The sequence below is a fragment of the Harpia harpyja genome, chromosome 14 (assembly GCF_026419915.1).
Source record: "Harpia harpyja isolate bHarHar1 chromosome 14, bHarHar1 primary haplotype, whole genome shotgun sequence".
NCBI classification, from domain to species: Eukaryota; Metazoa; Chordata; class Aves; order Accipitriformes; family Accipitridae; genus Harpia; species Harpia harpyja.
In genome coordinates, this window is record NC_068953.1 from 11,230,537 (window position 1) to 11,251,289 (window position 20,753).

Here is a 20,753-nt window from a genome sequence, read left to right on the forward strand (position 1 = left end):
TTAGTACTGCTTATTATGAAATTAGTATTAAAAGTACCAACAAAAGATAATCGGAATGATTTCCTATCTTACAAAGGAAAATGAGTGTGACCAATTACACTTTCTAAAATAAGGTATCATTTACTTTTCTAGTCAATCATAGTATTGTATCTTCAAACCAGCAGTTTGTTTAGCAATTGCCTTGTAGCCTAACTACATTTTCCCTTGTTCTAATAGTAATACTTAACAACTATAAATTATTTCTTTGCCAATAGGTAGTGCTATATATACTTTTATGTCTAAGGAAACTCATGATCTGACCAAAGCCTTACATCTTGTTTGTATTGGGGCCAAGAACAGAAGTACAATTTCCTAAGTCCCTACTGTGGTGCTCTCTCCAGTGGGTGAAATAAATTCTTGATAATAAAACTGTTGTTCTTTGCCATAACAATTTGTTATAATAAAAATCCTGAACTCGGTTTACTTTTTGAAACTTTTTGTTTTGCAATATACACGTTTTCGTTGTTTGTTTCTCCATGCAAAAATTGTACTGACCACATACAGTGTACAATGGTCATTTAAATTTTTTTCTAATAAAAAGCCTTATAGTTCTCAGTGTTGATGAGACATCTCATGTTTTGGACTTGGCAAAACTGATCTTGTCTGTGTGTCCAAATGTTCTCCCTCATTATTTTTAAAAACCCTCAAGGCATTTATTTTGTGCTGGTAAAGAGTTGGGTTAGTAGAGTTGAGGGATGAAAAGCATGGCTTTTGATACTTTACCATGTCACTTTTATGTATTAGCCTTGGTAATTTCAAATGTAGGTATATAAAACTCTTACTAGCACATTCAGCAGTTACCAGGATTATTGTACTTCAGATTTGCAACAGCTTTGGGGCACATACAACCTCAACTATTGCCTCTTCTTTCTTTCTGCATAATACAGGTCTTGCCTTTCTCTCCCCCATGCTGTTCAGTTTTAGTAATATTTTGTTCCTGTTGGGCTCACCATGGATAACTTATAAGTGCTATATAAACAATTAGATCTTCTGGCATATTTTCAGTGAGGTGATTTTATTTAAGTGGCTCTTCTATGTGAACTTGAAAGCTGTGCTAGTTATTGATGTAGAATTAAATTTAAAAAATCTGAATAGATCCAGAAATGAAAAGGTAAAGTGGCATGATTATGTGACCAGAGAGGGAGAAAAGGAACTGTTGTTTTAAGCACTTGAAATGTACGTTCATTTGTTTGCTGATATTCCGTATGGGTAAGCTCAGTGTTAGTACCACATCTGCATATTACGGGTGCTCCTCAAAATGGGAGTTTCAAAAACTGCAGCAAGATGGAAGAGTGTCTTTTTCTGGAGAAAATAATTTTATGTGATACTTTTTGTGTGGCCTCAGTGTTGCCGTGAAACATTTCAACAGTTTCTAGCAGGCTCTTTTTTAAACGCAAAAGGCAATATTGACAGGCAAGCAAGTACCACTCTCGTTTTAAAACAGGGTGTTACTTGAAACTTGTAGAAGGCAAAGGTTACAGAATTTCATTCCCTTCAGGACTGTTGTTTTGTATGAGTCTCTGTTTTGAGATGTGCTGTTCTTGATCCAAGGTAAGCGTAGTAAAACTTTGTACCTGTTGAGACGGTATATAGAGATATAGAAAAAACCTTAACCTCTCTTCTTGTTGTGATCTTTATGTATTTGATGGGGAAAATGATCTGGGGTGGGGAGATTTTTTTGGAAGTAGAAAATGTAAAAGAAGTTGGATTAAGGGGGTTTGTAGGAAGGGAGTTCTGTTGTTGGTCTTTATTGGTCGTAGGTTAGTGTAGGAGACGAGCAGGAAAAGTACTGGGTGTAGTGTGCGGAGCAATGAAACAATTAGCTTTTTTTCCAACTTGTGTAATCATTTAGACAAATTATATATTCTGTAAAGAATATGGTGGTGCAGTTCTTTGATTTTTTTTTTTTTTTTTAAGAAAAATAAATTCTCTGAGATCAGTTTTTAAGTTACAAATGACACACAACTCAATTCCTTTCACCCATGAAGTTCTGATAGATCTCATATCCTGTGTGGGTTTTTTGGCAGACTCTTTATTTATACTTTTTAGAGTATGAAATAACAAAAAAACAAACTCTGCATTATGCTAAAAATGGGACTTCCTTATGCCCTTTTCTTTTCCCGCTGCTGAAGTAAAGAGAATGTTTGTTTGTATTCTGAACTGTAATTCACCTTTGAAAGGAAATGAGTTTAGCTATTACCATACCCTCCTGCTTCATGTAAACTGCAGCTCTTGTGACACGGCCATTAGAAGCTCAGCCTTACCAACAGGAAAAGATTTTTGTTTATATTCTTTTGCCATAGAAAACAATTAGGGAACTTTTAATTACTTGTCGCATAATCTACCTTTTTGTGTTCAGTTTCCATCCTTTCCCTTCTCTGTGGTGTTCTCTGTTGGCTGCTGTCTGAACAGCTGTATTGTAGCACCCAGGCACGTGGAAAGCTAATGCATCTCTCTGATTAAATTTTCAGAATTATAAATGTCATTGTTTTCAACTTTAGGCTAAAGTTCATGTGTAGCTGAAAATAGGAAAGAGAGATGTGAAGGTATGGTAATAGGAGGAAATTCTAATTTAGAATGCAAACACATTAAGAATTTCAGGTTGTCTCATCTTCTTAAATTTAACTTCAAGTTTATATTTAAGCGATGTTTTCCCCGGTGATCACAGATGAAAACTAAGATGAGCTATATACAAAAACACAGGAAAATTAAACTTCAGTTTTTAATTTGGGGGAAGTGTGATGAAGGCACAATATGAAAAATCCTGAGTGTTCTCATTAGATATTTCTCTATAGTTTGGGAACATTTTGTCATTGTTGCTTCTGTAGAAAGGATGTCTTGCATGTTGGTCTTTTGGTGAGGACAACCAGGTGGATGTGTAGCACCTGTCTGAGAATTGGATGTATCAACATGGGTCAGATGCAAACTGCTAATTTCTAAACAGCTGTAGAATTTTTAACCTAACTTGCAAGCCTGTTGAGGAAGGGGCTGTGTCTTTAGCATATCTCTGTCTCTACTGTGCCTGGAAGAGTTGAGTCCTGACTCCAGGCTACTGTAACATGGATCTTCAGAAAGTCATACTAAAGCCCGTATGTCTCAAACATTTATCTACCTTTCCTTTGTCCTGTGTTTTAATATACTACAGTTAATATTTTTAGTTGTGTTCACAAGCATATTAATTTGTCTAAACATTATTTTTTATTCACAGTTGGGTATTAACGGTGGTTGTTTACCCAGAGATCAAATGCAAAGTCACAGTCTCTCTCCCAAAGTCTTTATATTCTTTTACGGCATCTCATTGCAAAGCACTTTTACCTTCCAATTCTTAAAAGGTGTTTTAGAGTTTTGGTATCATTTTCTTCAAAGTACATTTTAATAGTCAATCCATTAAAGCATGATGAACATTGCTTTTCTGTTCTGATTACTGAAGACTTGTTTCAGATCTCACCAGAGCGGCTTCTGTACTTGGCATCTTGCTTTGGTTCAGTGTGTGCAGTATCCATGCAGAATCATGGGGATCAAAAAGGGACACATGAGGAAGTCATCTAATCTATCTTCCCTCAAGGCAGGATCACCTTTAGGTATATTGTTCCCGACTTGACATTGCTTTGTCCATTCTTAAAACCAACCAGGGAATATACAGCTTCCCTGAGCAGTGTGCAGCAGTGTGTTACTGCTCTTACTGCTGAAAAGTGGCTCTGTGTGTCTAACAGAGACCCTCCTTTGCTTCACTTTATGTTACTGTTTCTCCAAACACTAAGAAATCTGGAAACTTTCTCAAAGTAAGCTTATGTTTTGCTGTGTTTCTTTCATTGCGGATGTGAGGTGGTGTTTGCTTATATCTGGCTCTCAAACAGTTCAACCCAGTATCCTATTAACATTATGTAAGAAGAGTTGAGAGTAAATGACCTCTGCTTTTGTCGTGGTCTATACCTTACAGCTAAAATAGGCCAGCCTGAGGTGTTTACATGTCTGTAAATCTGGAGTAATTAGTCATCTTTAATAGAGTCATTCCGGGGTTTACCATGGTCAGATCAGAATCAAACCTATTGTGCTTTTTCCTCATCAGAGTGTAATGTGCATGTTATGGACAGAATCATGAGACTGATATAATAAATTCTCTGAGGAAGCCCATAAATTTGTTTGATGTTTGTTTTTAAGGTAAAGATTTACATAACATTTTGATGCCATCTGATCATTAGTGGCTCCTTCCACAGAAAGGAGGATGTGGACATTCTCAATTGGGTGCCAAAATTCTTCTAAAGACAGACTTGGAAGCATCTATGCTTTAGTTTTCAAATCTTTTTTTAAAATACATGAGTCTTTGCACAGAGAAAACATGTTTCGTAAATTGAAACGGGAGGTTCTGGCTTGACATGAGGAAGAAAATGTTTCGCCAGGAGGACAGTCAAACTTTGGAGCATGCTGCCCAGAGGTGATGTTAAATTTCCATCCTTGGAGATGACAAAGCCCTAAGGGACCTGGCCAGAATTCAGTGTTGACCCTGCTTTGAGCAGGAGGTTGGACTTGATGATCGCCTGAGATCCCTTCCAATCTGAATTACTCTGTGTTGTTGCTAGAAAACGTTAGACAAAAACCTAGGAGTAAAGACTACCAGCTACAAAATTGTGCATGGTTTCTAAGTCACGGACTTACTGGCCTACATTTAAGATTTGCAAAGTGGACAAATATGATAATTTATAAGCATTTTCAGTTTCGGAGACTAAACTAACATGTTTTTTCATATGTCCCCTTTTAAGAAAATAATCTTGTCTTGTTTACTAGAAAACAGCTGGAATTTATTGGATGTATTGCTTATATATGAATTTGTGTCTGTGCATTAGTGATCCTCTAGCACAAAAGTGTTGAACTGGAAATCAGAAGCCTGAGACATTTGCTACTGACTTATGATGTGATCATGAACACACTGCTTCATCTCTATGTCTGTTGTGTATTTGTAAAACGAAGATGATGAATAACCAGCTTTGCATAACGACTCTTGAGTGTTACCAAACCTCTGTATAATGGAGCAACAATGACTAAATAAGGTGCCTATGTTGTGTTTGTAGGCTAAAAATCTGCTAAGAGCCGCTCTAGTAAAAAAATCTATTTGCTTTGGTGGACTTCAGTACATTTCCACTTTGTTCTGGAATAATGGCATTTATTATGGCATTTATTCTTTAAATGGTGGCTTTAATATAGCCAGAAACTTTGACAAAGGTTTATCGGTATATATTGTTTAGATTATTACTGGTCTACACTTATTCTCAGTTCTAAATATATTTCATATGCCTGTCAAAGTAGTTCTCATTTTGTGATTATTAAAACAGTAACTATTATCCTATCAAAGAAACAAAGCTTAATAGTGGTAGCTTTCTGGCAATTTGTTTTCCATGCTACAAGGAAAAGTAATGAAATAAAAATAAACTATCATTACAGTTTATTTTTTGCAAAGCATTTTAAAGTTGTTCGATGGTAAAAGAGATTATCTGCTCTTTTTGTAATATTGCACTTGAATTTTATATGATATGATGCAAAGACTTGTTTCAAATTATTGTCCCACATTTAAGTTTCCTTCAGGAGCTTGGCCTTCTTTAGTGTGCAGGTTATCATTTACAACAAAACTTAGATATGCCTATACCCAAACAAATCTAAATTTAAAAAAGAAACATTGGTCAGTTGTATAGCACTAATACTGATGCTACCTTTAGCTTTCCAGAAACCAAAGTGTGAAAACTATGGAAGGAAAACTCCATCAGCTTTTGGAAAGCTAGTTTCCTTTAAAGAATATATAAACATTTGTAGTAAAACAGTGAAATTGTTTCTTAAATTAAAGTAGGAATGTATTTGCTTTTGTTCTTCCATATGTACAGATACATCATCAGTACAGGAGCAGAAAGGAAATCTAAAGCTGAATTGGTTTGCTTTGGCTTTCTACACTTTTATTTTGGCTTGGCTACTTTTTAACAGGAGGTAAACAAAATATGGCATAGTGATTCACATGCTATAAATACAAATACAGGGATTTATAAAGGCAGATCACGTTACAATGAAGCTGAAGAGGAATGTAAAGAATACACTGTAGACTTTTGGAATGTGTTTTTATGCTAGAAACATTATAATTCACTCTTTTTGTCACCAATCCATTAGCATTTTCTTTTTCATTTACACTGAAATGGGAGACAAATGCCCCCCCGTTAATTTTTGTTAAAGCTGAAGATGTTTAAAAGACTGAAAATTAGATTTAGGCTGAGATCATAAGTTTAAATCCTGGCTTCTTTTTGAAGAGCATATATAATGCCAACTCTCATCAACAAATCTTGAAAGGATCAATTCCATCTATTATGCAATAAAGTGAAGTTAATTTGGCCCCTAAAGCACTAAACTAACAGGGATTAAAAAACAAACAGAGTCAATGACCTCATTCCCTTGATGTGATCTCAATTAAATATACTTTTCCTCCATGAGGAAAGTAGAAGAGTAAATTATTGCTTCCACAGTAAAAGAAAATAAACTTCCCAATCCAAAGGGAACATTTTCTTATTTACTCTTAACGTGTTGCATTTGAATTGCTGGGTGATGAGACAAGCAGGGAATGCCTTGTGTTCAGAGCACTGCCCCAAAATAACTGTTTCAGTGGGATAAGTGAGAGGATGTACTACACCTTTTTTAATGAGATCCTGATAAGTCACACTGAAATGACTGGCTGAAATTAATCTGAAGAAATCAATGGGGACTTTAATTAGTGCTGTAGCTGTACAGTATTAGAATTTCTTTAAGGTCAGTGTAATCGTAATGTTACACTGACTGTTTGCCAATCTGCTCCACCTTTCCTCTTCAGTAAATGAGTTGGTGTTTTCCCATAATAAATTGGTGTAAAGTGCTTTCTAAGATAAGTTTTAATTAAATTCTTGTCTAGAGTGAACATGTGATTTATTATGCAAAAAAATGAATGCAATCACTCTTAGAAATGTAAACGCCACTGTTTCGCTGTCATCTTTTCAGTGTATTTTTTAACTATCAGTTGTAAACCAATGCATTTCATATTTTCTTGTGCGCTCTGCTAAGTAGAATCCAAGAGTTTTGAAACTGAGATGCTATTGTATTTATTTAATAAATGGGGTCCAGTCTTTCAGAAGTAATCTGTACCTGCATGTCCGTTAGTCTGTCCAGTGGGGTTACAGAATCTGTGGCTGTTTCACCGCTTCTCAGAGGGGTAAGGCTCCATTGTCGATTCATTGTATTTTAGAAATAGCTGAAGGGGCCGCAGTGAGAGCCAGGTGCTGTCTTGGGGAATCAAAGCCCCAGGACTTACCTGGGTATCAGGCAGAGACCTTGATGCAGCACTCTTGCAGCCAGCCTGTGCGACAGCCATCTGTACAACACCCTGTGAATCCATAACAAGGCTAAATAATTAATGTTTATAACAATATTATGTATATTATTATAATAATATTCAGCTGCCAATGGATTTTAATACTTAAAGAAAAGTTTTGATGAGCAGCAAGTTTTCTTCAGTGTCTTTTTAGGATTAAATCCTATGGTTCTTATGAAGGCACAGGTCTTAAAATTACTACTTTGCATGTGCATCCTTGCTAGCAGGTCTCTGCCATGACATTTAGTTTTTCATCTCAAGTAACACTGCTTAGTAGATAATCGCGGTATTTTCAGTCAGCAAAGGTTATTTATTTGTCATTTAACTTCAGACTAACAGGAGACTTTGTAGGAATCAGGAAGATAAGAACATTTTGATGCTTTGATTTGAGCTAGCTGAAGTCTGGAACATGTAATTACATGCAGAATATAATTTAAATACTTTCTGTTTAATAACTATTAATTTCAGATTGTAAGGTTCAAGGTCATGAGCAAGACATCAGTAAGTGTGCTGACTTGTATAAAATTTTTCATGTCATACTATTTCTTGCCACAAGTGACGTTTGTAAGACCTATTATTTGGGTAATTACAATATTAGGATTGAGACTTAGGTAACTTTCATTTTAAGGATGTGATTTGCAGTACTGTACTAAAGTTATAATTTTGGATGACAAAACTGAAAAGGTTTTTTATTAATCCACTCAAATTTTGAGGCCTTTGAGAGTTGCTGGGTCCATGTGATGATGTGATTGTAACTTCTGCCTGAAATGGGAATGTCAGTTGGGAACAGTGTGGGCAGATACTTGTACAGTGAAGTTACTGGCTTCACCAGCTGTAGCCTGCATGCCCTGAGTCTCTTTTTGACTATCTGCACTGCTTAAGTTCCTGCTATAATTTGATATCATGCATATCTCTCAGTTCAGGATTTTTCTTACTGTTTTTCTTCCATGTTAGACTTTGCTATGGCATGTGAGTTACTGGAACGAACGTGTCTCCTGTACATGTTGTGTGAGGCAGTTTGATCCTGTAGCAAATCCATAAAATAGGGAATACAGAGGCATAAGTTTTATTCTCGCCTCTTCTAGTAATGTGCTGACGCTTCTGGGTTTCTCATTTCATCGCTGACAGTTCTTCTCATTTTTGACTTTTTTATGTAGGGTGTTAGTATTAATTGTACACAGTTCCTGGAGCTACTTTCATGCATAAAAATAGCAAAAAGTTAATCTGCACAAGGGTCCTTACAGGGTTTAAAAACCTTAGCTCTGTGGTGTGTACAGAGGAGATGGTTTCTTGTTGATGCTTTGAACTGTGCTCTCGCTTGTGTTGCAGCTCTGGTTGTAAGCACTGCGTCAGCTGGCTTTGCCATGGCCCCGGTCCCTTTTGACCCGACTTGTTTCCTACTCGCCTCCCTTGGAACTGGACTGGCGTCCTGTGCTGCCAACTCCATCAATCAGGTCAGTCCATCTCTTCATCTGTACCGCGAACTGGTGTCATCCTGGCTTCTGAAATGCTGCCAAGGATTGTAAATGGATGGCTGGGAGTGCTGTGCCTTCAGCTGCCATGCGAGCTCTGAGCCACTAAAACTGACACTGCAAAAGGAATATATGTCTAAGAATTAAAGTATAGTTGCTAGGCACTGTGTGTTTATTCAGAATGGAGTTGATGAGGTTTTAAGCCTCCCAATAATAATGTTTATCTTGATAATACTAAGCCTGGGTCACTGAAGATGACATGGGAAGAACTGTGTAATTGGAATATCAGAATAGCCATCAGGGCTCCAGCCTTATGGGCCTGGTCCTTTGGTTGTGTTACTGTATGACCTTGTCAGATCTGTCTAAAGAATGGCTCGGAGCACCTTTGTAAATGTCTGTAGTGGGACTTCAGTGGGGTTTGTGTGTTTCTGTTCAGGCTGGAATCAGGGTATCTCCTGTGCATCTACAAAACGTACTGAAAATCTCTGTCGTGTGGTAGCTGTTTCATGCTGGAGATCTTCCAGGAGCCCGAACTTGAGCTTCCTTGCATGCGTGAACATGCCTGTGGAGCCTGATGCTGATCTCTCGGCTCTCCTGCAATCCAGCTGTGAAGCAAAGTTGCTGTTAGGCTCTTCCTAAGTCCCAAAGGAGAGCCTAACTAGTGAACAGGTAACACCACTTGTGGTGTTGAACGGAGTTACAAAGCGTAGTAGCCACAGTCACTTTCAGCTGTAAATATGGCCTGGAAAAAGAAGTGGCAGTAGCAGTGCCACCTTTGATAGCACTTTATGGTTTCAGCAATCGCTTGGGAGATGGGGGAGGCTGAGTCCTGGGACCCTGCTAATGGAACAGGGCATGGAGGTTTCCTGTGATCTACATCCTGAAGTCACCTTGACTGAGTTGGGCTCTTTGATGTCTACACCTTGCAACACCTCAGTTGTAGGCACCCGATGTGCTTTTTGAGATTGCACTCATAAACACACTTCTTGCTCAGACTGAAGTAAATACAGGTTTTACTGTTTGTTTTCACTGAGCTTAAAGTTGGGGTAGGCAGCTAACGCTGTGTCTGTTTTCTCTGCAGAATAGGAAGGATGCTGCATGATTTTTAGTTGCTTGGAAAAATGGAGGTAGCTTACCTAACTTGAAAACACTTAGGTAGCCTTGAAAAATAATTTTAAGTAAGTCACACTGTTTTCTGAAGTATGCATTTGGTTATCGTGTAGATGTTTTTCACATAAAGTCTGGGTAGAAAAGCTGTCATAACTAAGGTGAAGCTTTCTTGGTTTTGATACAATTTGAGAGGTACACTGTTTTCCTCCATTTTTTCCTTTACTACAGTTTTTTAATATTAAAAATTCATTTTGTGATTTATCAGTCCTTTGAAATATTTTCTGTCATATTTACTTTCACCTCTGATGTGGATACTACTGGACTAAGAGGAGGATTAATTATTGCTTGTTTAGAGACTCCTGTGCAACTTGTCTTTCTCAAGATTTTGATAGATCTTCCTAGAGATGATATTCATGCACAAATAACTGGTTTTCTTTGTCTTCAGTTTCCATGTATTGCTCAGTGTTGTACTTTTTCTCAAAAGTAGCCACTTTTAAAAATCTTGGTTTTTTAAAATCTTGAGATACTTGGGAGTACCAGGAATCCTGTGCAATAATTTGGAGTTTGACACTTTTGAGGCTGCTGGGATGGAAAAGGAAAGTTAGGAGTGCAAGAACTTTGTGCTTGGACTCGTAATTCACTATTTACTCACTGCTATCTCACCATAGGAACAGCTGTTAATATGCCCTTAAATAGAGAAGGTTACTCAAGCCTCATAAAGTATAAAACTGTCTTTCACAATGTCAGCTGAATGCTTTAAGTTTGCACACTTGCTCGTGTTGAGCCACTTGCCTGTGTAGACAGACCTTCAAGACAACCACTCTTATTAAGGAAAATAAAGAAGCGGAGTTGGTGACAAAGCAAAAGAGCAGAGCTGTGGTCTATGACCTTGTTTATCAATGGATCCTTTCAGTCAACAAGTGTCCCTTTCCTGGTGTTGCTGTTGGTGCAGTGTCTGAATTGGCTGTGAGTTTAATTTTCAATAAATACTGTAAGCTTGGGTATCCATCTTGACCTTTGCGAAGGAGCACATTTGACTTGGAACGTCCTTTATTGCTACTTTGCTCTGTCCATTGCTCCCCATACGCATCCTCTTCTCTGGCAGCTCATGACTCATGTTTCCCTTGTTGCTCCTTGCTATCCCTTAAGGACCTTTTTATATGATAACCGTCTTTCCGCTTCCCATATTGCTATAAATCTGTACATCTTTAAGGGCAACTCGTCTTTCCCACTCCTCATTTCCCTGATAAATCTGTGTTCACGATTTACAGTCCTCAAATATGTCATGGGAAGGTAAAGTGTTGATTGCATAAGATTCCTCCCCGTGATTTAGGACAGGATGTGAGGAGTCTGGTCCTGTGAAAATGTAATAGAGATTATGTAATATTTGTGGAAGTATTGATACAAACTTGTAACTGTTCAATTTCTGTGGTTTGGGGTTTTTTTCCTTCTCTCGACCACTTCATTTTAGCAATCTAGCAGGAGCTGAGGCCAGTTTACCCCCATTGAATTAAGCTGAATTAACTATTTAAGTTGAATTAACTACAGGGGAGGGAGCCAGGTCTATGCTAAATATCGCACAGAGACCAAGAAGTCGTGTTTTGTTTCTTTACGAAGTTGGTCTAAAATAATCTTTTAATTATCCCTTGCTCTCTTGATTTCAGATGTCTGTATGTCATACTTTCAACATTTTTTTCCTAACTGCAAGAGCTAGAAAGTTACAAAAATTTGTCAGAGTGGAGGTTCTTGCCCCACTTTCACTGTCCTTAACAAGAAACCAATAATAAAAAAATGATGAGAGTTGGCAACATTGTATTTTTCCATTGTTTATGGAAATACAATCTGGTTATTTATCAACCAAAGGCATGTGTTTACAAACAAGTTTCACAACCCATAAATTCTAAATTCTAGCTGTACTTTCCGATGCAAGTTGAAATAATGTATTTTTATGACAATTCTGTGAAATCAGATAATTATTTTTAAGAAGCTGATGACTTTTTCACTGTCATTTCGCAAAAAAAAAAACCCCATTGTGTTTGAAAGTACAGAGATGAAAAGTGCTTGAGCATGGGCTTGCATTAGGGTGAAACATGGTGCCTGTTCTACAGCAAGGTCATTCTGGAAACGTTTGTGTAGAAAATGTCAAGAGAAGTATCTTGGAATAATTTATGTTAGACAGTAGTTTGACAGAAACAGAATCTCTCAGGCTGGTGGAAAATGTTATGAATTCTGAGGATCTGGATAAATACCAGACGGTCCCTGGGTTTTCCTGTAGAGTGTGTTGGGTCTGTGGGCTATAAGGGAGTAAACTCCTGCTGGAAGGTGCCAAAGAAAAGATAGTGGTTTATTTCTCTGGTCCTCTACCAGCAGTTCTGCCTCTGCCTCACTCCTTCGTATCACAATACTTCAGAGTTGTACTTCGCACCTAATCTAGCATTTTAGTGGCATGCTAATCCAGCAGTCCCTGGTTCTCTTCCACATCATGCAACACTGCGTTATATCCTTCAGCCCTTCAGTATTGTACTACAACATGTCACCACTTCTCAGTCCCACCTGCTAAAACTGCTTTCCTCTTTTTTCTCTTTTTCTAATGGCACTTTTTTTTTCCATCATTGAAGTAACTTAAAATTATTTTGGATAGGTGTTCTTTATTGGTGTTCTATCTTTTCAAAATAATAAATATTTTACAGTGGGTTTTAATTGAAAAAAAAAAAAATCACTTAATGCGTATACCAAGGAATAGACTGAGACTCATTTTTACTGTCACATTACTAAGCTAGCCAAACCCACTGGAAAATCTCATTGTAAGAGACTGGTTTTATTAACTGCAGTTATGGTAAGGAAATGGAAATATGTTCTGCGGTTTCATCTTGTAAACACTGCATGTTAATCTTGAATAAAACAAGTAATTATTCCTAGCATATCACTTTTTTATACTGTATGCTTTCCTGACTCCTTCAGTGTTGTGTATTGGTATGGATACTCAAGAAGGTATTTTACCTTAGTGTTGTTCCTTACAAGTGAAAAAGAAGGATAATCAAAACATTGGTTTTCTGATTGGTGAAGACCAATTCTGTAACTTTTTTTTTACCCATTCTATACTCATGCTGTCATAGAAATGGTATGGGAGAAAATGATATTAAGTGAGTTGATAATCTCTTGCTTTTTCATAGCTCTGGGTTTTGATGATTTTTGAAAGCTGACTCAAGTTTCAAGGAGTAGAGTCTTACATTTATATTTTGGAGAAAACATGTCATTTTTGAGACTTCTAAGATACTAGCCTCTGATTTATGGAGAAGGAGATAAAACATGAAGAGATGTTTACAACACAATACACGGCATTAAAATGTTAAAGGAATCACATGCACATTTTATATGTCAAGTACATTCTTCTGTAACTGCAGCACGGTTAAAAAGTGGGAGAGAGCTATAAAGATGAAAGCAGGATGTTTAAAATGGTTTGAATTTAGTAACTGAGAGGTACAATGATGTGGTTGGATTTGACTGATGATACCTTGAAAAGGAGGCAGAATGGACTGAGTATCTTAGCTGAAGTTAGAGAGCTGAAAATAAGAAATATAGTAAATATGTTTACCAGAATGAGAGAACAAATGTAAGACCAGTTAACATCCCTGTCCCTTCAGGGTCTGATCTGATGGCTGCATTTTGCTCTTAATGTTATTCTCTGTGGACAGTGATGTTCCCTTAGAAGTGTAGCTGTAATGGGAAGGATGGGCTTGGTGTTAAAATAATGGAGTGGAATTCGGGATCTGAGTTCAGTTGCCAGCCCGTTAACCCTGTGTGTGATCTTTTGCATTAAGACAAACTGTGATGGTCATTTGGAAACTGCAGTGATGGGCACCAGGCTAAATAAAGTCAAAATAGAGCAGCCTCTCCTACAGTTTTTAATCCACTTACTACCTCTATGCTGCCAGAAGGATAGCTGTAGTCTTTACCTTTTATGATATTTTGCTGTTCTGTAATGACTTGATTGACCAGTCCTCACAAAACAACTTAAAAAATGCTAGAAAAGTAATAAGCCTGCTTGGGTAAGCAAATATTGCCCCATCTTCCAGAGAAAGGTCAACCGCAGCTTACAAATACAGTAACATTTTGAAATCTTGATCGTGCCTCAGTTGCCTGTAGATGAAGCTGTGGTTCACTGTACTGGTGGTCTGAAGTCAATGTTTTTACAGTTGTTTTTGGAAATATGGGTTAATCAGCAATACTTGGACTCCAGGGAATAAAATGGGCAAATTGATCCAATTCAGATAAACAGTTCATACCATAATGGCCAAGCAACGACATCATCAGCTGGAGTCATGCTGATGTGCTTGTATTCCTGTGCTCAAACATAACAAGTTGATCTTTGTTGTGTATTTGTACTTTTCTCAACTACCTGATGTTCAAGGTCATGTAACAGGATGAAAGGAGTAGGAACAAGTAATTTTGAGGGTTTTTTGAGTTTTGAAGTAAATGTTATGAAAGAATGTGTGGTACTGATTGTCAGAAGTCCAACACCTTGTTCCTTTCTCAAGATATATTGGCTGTAACTGTTTTAGCTTTGCTGGGCCAGTAAAAACTGTAATTCATTTTTCAAGGAGGGAAAAAACCCATGAGGAATTAGTTATTGTGAACACCTGCATTGTTGGGAGGAGGAGGGCAGTTGGGAGATGTGCCACCAACTTCCTTGGCAGAGCAGTCGTCTTCTTATCAACTCTACGTTTTGTTTCAGGGTTGTCAAGCAGTAATGATGATGATTTTATATGGATGAGATGCAGCATCTGAAATAGTTTTTAAGTATTAACTCAACCCTTCTTTCCCCTGTTGCCCCCTGCCCCATCAAACAGCTTTTGTGAGTGAGAAAGAACCTGGGAGGTTTGTATGTGGTTGGGTCCCACCAATCTGGTGAGCATAGAGTTTTCTCACTTGTATCTTCTTTTGTTTCTGCAAGTTTTGTAAATATTCTGGTTTTAGTTTGATCAGAGGCCCTGCAGTACTCCTTGTTTCTCAGTTTCCCCATCTGAGAGATGTTTAATGCAGGGGTTTCGATCATAGAAGTAAAAATGGTTCACATTGGACTGTTAGACCCCAAGTAAACTGTTTGCTTTCTGTGGCTGTGAAAAATAATGTAGAGTGATGTGACATTAGTAGTTGAGTTCCTTTCAGAGAACGCTGCTGTGGTTTCTCAGCAAATCTATAGAGAAATCTCTTATAAGGGTTGAAACAATAGAAAAAATAAAACAAAGGCTAGACTAATGTGCAGAAAGTGGTGGTAAGTGATAGATGCTTGAATTGTTGAAGAAGTGGAAAAGAAAAATAGCAGGAGTCAGACCCCTTTCTCTCTATTTCCCAGTGAAGAAATTCAGCACAAAAGAGAGAACAGCAATAGTTCTTTTTATATTCCCCCAAACCAAGTGGTTTTTTTGATGTTATCTCATCATGCCTAAACTTCTCCTACCAAATACGTGTTTTATTGAATGTCTGAAGGCATGTAGTGGGAACTTTTTATTCTGATGCTAATGTTATTAATATGGTCTCATTCAGACCCAAGTTGGAGGAGATGACCTCTGTCAGATCATCCAGCCCACCTGCACTCAATGCAGGAAGTTATTCCCAAGTAATCTTGAAGTTCTGTCTTGTCCACTTTTCGAAAGCTCTGAAAAAAAAATTATTTTTTGCTTCCTCCCCTAGCAGATTACTACACTGCCATGTTTGAATGAGAGAACTTGTTTTAAATGCCAACAAGATTTGCTCCATACGAAGTATTTGAAAAATTAGATAGTTGAATGATTAGTTTAAAGTGATTTAGAAAGAGCCTAAAATTACTTTCCAAGGTTTTGGGTTTCCAAATTAAAATATTTCATGCCTAGCTAATAGCACCTTTCCCTTCCTGCGTGCATCCTGAATGAGCCCACTGGCAGGCGCTTACCCTTTTTCGGCTGGAAATGGAGAGCGAGTCAATCAGCCCGCACTCCTGGTTGTTCATTTGAGATTAACACCTGATGCATCTCTGTCTCTCTCTGAAGTCCCCTTTGTTTTGACTGAGCGGATTGCCTGCAGCAGGCGGCCTCGCCTTTCATCTGCCCCCCCCAGCGATCAAAAGATTGTCAGGAGTGGTTATTAAAACCTGGTGTTTAACTGTGGAGTACAGGACTGTCAGTGTTGGAGGCAGCCTGTGATGTAATTTACAGTATATAATAAATATAAGAGAAGTGCAACACTGAAAGTCTATCTTGTGCTCTAAAGTGTGCTGATATATGCTGCTTTGATACTTTAACTGCTAGGCAACCTTCATTAGTGGTCATTGAAGATCATAACTTATGGCTCCGTCAGATGATTCATAATTGCAACAGTTAGATCAAGTTAGCATGTAGGAATCCTTGATATCGAGTAGGAATGGCTCAGCTTGTGAAGATGTATTTCACGAGCAGTGAAAATGATGAGCGCTAATGAGAACCAACCTCTGAAGGACCAATAAATTTTAAATGCAGAGATTATCTTTGCAAAGCATAAATTATTTGACCTACAACTGAAACTTGATAAAGGATCTTGGAAAAATATTATAAATTAATGCATACCATTGTTGGAAGAAATTCTCTTTCCTCATATGCATATTGTGTGAGTATGGTACATGAAGAGTCTTCGAAAGAAAGTGGATATCTTCCCATAGCCCCGGAGGGAGGGACACTTAGACCCTAGCCACCAAAGTATGATGTTCAACAAAGACAATGAAAATAAATGAAACTGCATCCTTTTTTACTACTTTGCCTCCTTCAGTGGCATTCATCATTAGCATAAAGCTTCAGATTTTAGAGGAGTTTAAATCAAAATGTTTTGATTTGATTCTTTCTCTTATGTTACACTTTCTGTATATTAAAATCCAACAAAAAAACCTGTAAAGAGTGGATAAAAAGTTATATTTAATGTTGTGCCCCTTCTTTGTGAATCATCATGCTTCCCGATTTGATAAAGAATTTTTTTCTGTAGATGCACAAAATAAGTACGTCCCATTGTTTGTTATTTAGTTAATAGGGCAATCAGTGTATGTATTGGGTGCACACTTTCTCTTCCTGGTTGCATTTGTTGATGAGCAGCTTATGTCCTAAATGAACACCAGAAAGTGGGTAGGATGGTAAAGGGGATTTTATGGAGAAGATGTGACAGTGGGGACTGCAGCCTCTTCTGCGCTGCTGGGACAGTGCAAGGGAAACAGCCCTGTGGTCCTGTGTTTTCTTTCTGCCCAGCTGAAACTGTCCTTTCATCTGCATAGGCTTTGGTGATAGATATGGTCTGAGAGTGAATACAGAGAAAATTCCTGTTGTTATTCTGAAATATCAGTCTGACAGGAACTGTCGGGTGGTAACGGCAGAAACTGCTTAACTTCTGTGCATACATGAATCCTCAAGACGATGCGTTTTGATGCTACAGGAAGTTTTGTCTCATTAGCACCACACTAAAAGGTTCTCTGGAAATACTGGGGGCAAGTGAGGTAGGGGGGAAAGAAAGAAATAATTTATCAAATGATTAATTGTCAGGAATGCTTCAGTGGTGTGGGGTTCCCTTTAGATCCAATGCCAGATTTCCCCTGGAAACCCTGATCACAGGCAGAACAAAGGCATTTCAAAGGACTGAAATGATGGAATGTGGAGAGAGCACTAGACAAAAGGGAAAACCTAGTACTTAATAAGATTTATCTGGCCTTTTGATCCATAGGGGTATTACCTTTCTAAGCTTAGAAAAGGAAAAGCGAAAATAACTAGTTGATTTTTTTTTTTGTGTCAGTCTTTAAATACATGTTTTGATGTTTTCCAAATAACTGAAAATTTCTTCAGCAATGCAAGTATTAAATTTTAACCTTATTAGATAATTAGTGAAATGTCATTTTCTTTTTGTAATTTGAATGGTGTTATATTAATCCTGTTTATTGCCTTGAGTTAGACTCCTGACAGTTTCAAAAATGGCAATCTAGTACCTTGTGTACTGTGCTGTACGAGAAATAACGAGTGTGCGGTGAAGTATGACTCACAAGGGTTAAGGAAAATCATTTTCTGGTTCCCTGAAACAGCCTACCAATACCATTTGTTTACAGAATAGCTCATTGAAACACAAACCCAGAGCATTCTAACGATCCCTTTCCTTTGAATTATTTTAGAGTTTTCTCTTCAAATTTCCATTGTTAAAAAATACTAAGTTAATGCCACGAATTCAGATTCTACTTTGTCTTCATAATTTTGGTTAGGATTTATGCGCAGTAAAATGGAGTAAAAGTCCTCTTTCTTTCATTTTGCATGACTCTCTGTTAATACAAAGTTTTACTCTGCTTTGTCTTTGTTATATGCTTTGTTATATGTTACACGTTATCAACAGCTGTGGCCACGAAGAGTGGACCTAGTTATCAGAGCACTGATCATGCTTTGCACCTAGCATTGGCAAAGGCAAATAGGGCTGGAGCAAGCACTTGTAATGTTCTTGTTTGTATGGGCTGCAAGGTGTTAATTTACCTTATGTGACTTTTGACTTATTTTTTCCAAAGCTGCAAGATTTTACAGTAAAGCCTAGTGCAAAGTTGATTCTGCTGACCTGATCTGTTGGAGCTCAGTAGTAGGGTTTGGGCAAGCAGGTGTCCCAAGGGAATAATCTCTTTCTCTGTTGTAGCTGAGTAGGGAGAAGGAAGAAGACCTACCTCTAGGTTTTGAGGAAAGAGATGAGGAGGGTCTTGGCACACCTGTTCCTAGGAAGGAGGGAAGGAGCAATTGCTATGGATGTTCCCCACTGAAAGTGGAAGGGATCTTTCTTGTGTGGTTGCTAGGACTGCTGCAGCTGTGAGGTTGAAGATATGCACTATTTTATTAACAGTGAAACTCTTGTTTTCTAGGGACTTCTCATGTGGGGAAGCTCAGAGTAACTATTTCAGGTTTCCATAGGGGTCTGCTGTAAACAGATGCATGTGTAGTGCATATTTGGGTGAATTTCTCTGTAGCCCATGCAATAACTAATACTAGAAAGTCTGATGACAGTGAAGTATCAAGTGCTTAATTATTTCAACTCTTCTTTCCTTGGTCACATTGATCCTTTTTTGTTATCTTTATATAGAATTTAACTGTCCTGGTAGTTTGACACAGATATCACAGTGACATAATTATTTTGATTTTTCCTTCAAACTCCATAAGTAGTTTGTTAGAAAAGCACTTCTAGGATTGTCAGGGTAGCAGGTCACTGAGAGCATGATAAAGCGGTCTCTGACAGAAGTGATGCACCAATAGGTGGGTTTGGTTCCAGTTTTGAAAACTCCTGTCATATGTAATAGCATTCATCTGCTCCTGTGTCAATGCTATGGCATTTGAATATTAAATTTTTGAAGGTACCATAACAGGTCTTTGAAGTAGAGTCTGCGGATCACAGCAGATATGAGTTACAGAGGATCCTTCCCTTCATATCTGTGGTGGTAGCACAGAATTTTATTATTTAGTATCTGTGTTGCAATAGTGTCTTGAGAGTCTGGTGATTTTCCAGCCTAAGAAGGTAATGGTAATGGTAAGAAGGTAATGGTGTGTGTCCTGCAGAGTTTGCAGTCTGGGAAGCTAGAGTGTCAAAGTAGGAGGGTTTGCCTTTAAAAACCAAAACACTTCTCTGAGTCACGTACTTTAGTGTTTCAGGGGAGCATAGAGGGAAGATTGAAAAGCAAGTTGATTGGTCTGTAGAAATCAAAGGAGGTAGTTATTGTCATGAGAGATGTAGTCTTGAATGGAAACAAACTGCATTAAGCATGTAAAAACTCAAGCACCATCCATCTTCTTTCTGGACGTGACTTAACTGAACCTTGGAAGTGCTGGAGGAAGTATTAAGGTTTGTCAAAGCATGTATTTGTTGGTAAGGCTACTTACTAGCGTCAGCCTAGAGTTTACTAAAAATCAACACACGTCACATCCTAGAAGAAACAAGAAAGTCATTGAGAATTGATTTATGCTGATTAAAATTCTTACTCATAAAATGCTTTTTAATTTTTCCCTATATTCCTGCTCACAGACTGGTTGGATGTTGCTCTAGGCACTAGCAAGGTATGTTGCTTGATTCTTGGAAGCATGCATATGCTATGCAAGAGATTTCCAATATGTGATCCACCTAATTTATGGTAGGATGAGCACACACAGCATGTACAATATTGATGTTGCCAGCTCTTGGGGCATTTGTCAGTTGTCCTAAAAAGATCTCTTCTACCCACAGTTGCTGACGGTTGGATTTTTGTTTTAAAACTTGTCATGCTTTAAGTAGATGGGCATCTGACACATTCCTTGGGAAGGTGTAGAATATATGTATATTGCTCCACGATTCCTTGGATTCTGGTGGGAAACGGCTGTCCAAATTGCACCAAAAATTCAGCAGTATCCCCAGTGGGATTATAACACTGGTATGAATAGAAAGCTGTAGTAAATTCTTTTAAGAAAAAATTTATTTGTAGTGTCGAATAGCCATTTACCACTAAGTGACTTTTTAAGAGGATTCTAAGCGTAAGCTGTTTAATGAACGAGTAAACCACAGCTCTGGGCAGTAATCCATTTCTTCTGGTTTTTTATGAGATCTGTATGGAAACTGAAGGAGGAGGTTAGTTTTCAATACCAAAATCATTAGGTACATCATCCAGATTAAAAAGCACAAGGCATGTTGGAAGTATCATTAAACTAGGACAAATAAAATAGGACACGTGGATGGAAATGTAAGAGCTGCAGCAGCTTAATAATATAAGCTTTACTTTA

General features: G+C 37.8%; 1 protein-coding gene across 1 annotated transcript in view; it reads left to right on the top strand.

The window, feature by feature from the left end:
• Positions 1 to 20,753, top strand: part of LOC128151080 (protoheme IX farnesyltransferase, mitochondrial) — a 106,286-nt gene that overhangs the window by 3,217 nt on the left and 82,316 nt on the right. Inside the window, exon 4 of the mRNA XM_052808096.1 lies at positions 8,744 to 8,868. Coding sequence (XP_052664056.1) covers positions 8,744 to 8,868 — 125 coding nt within the window. The remainder of the gene's footprint in view (positions 1 to 8,743; positions 8,869 to 20,753) is intronic.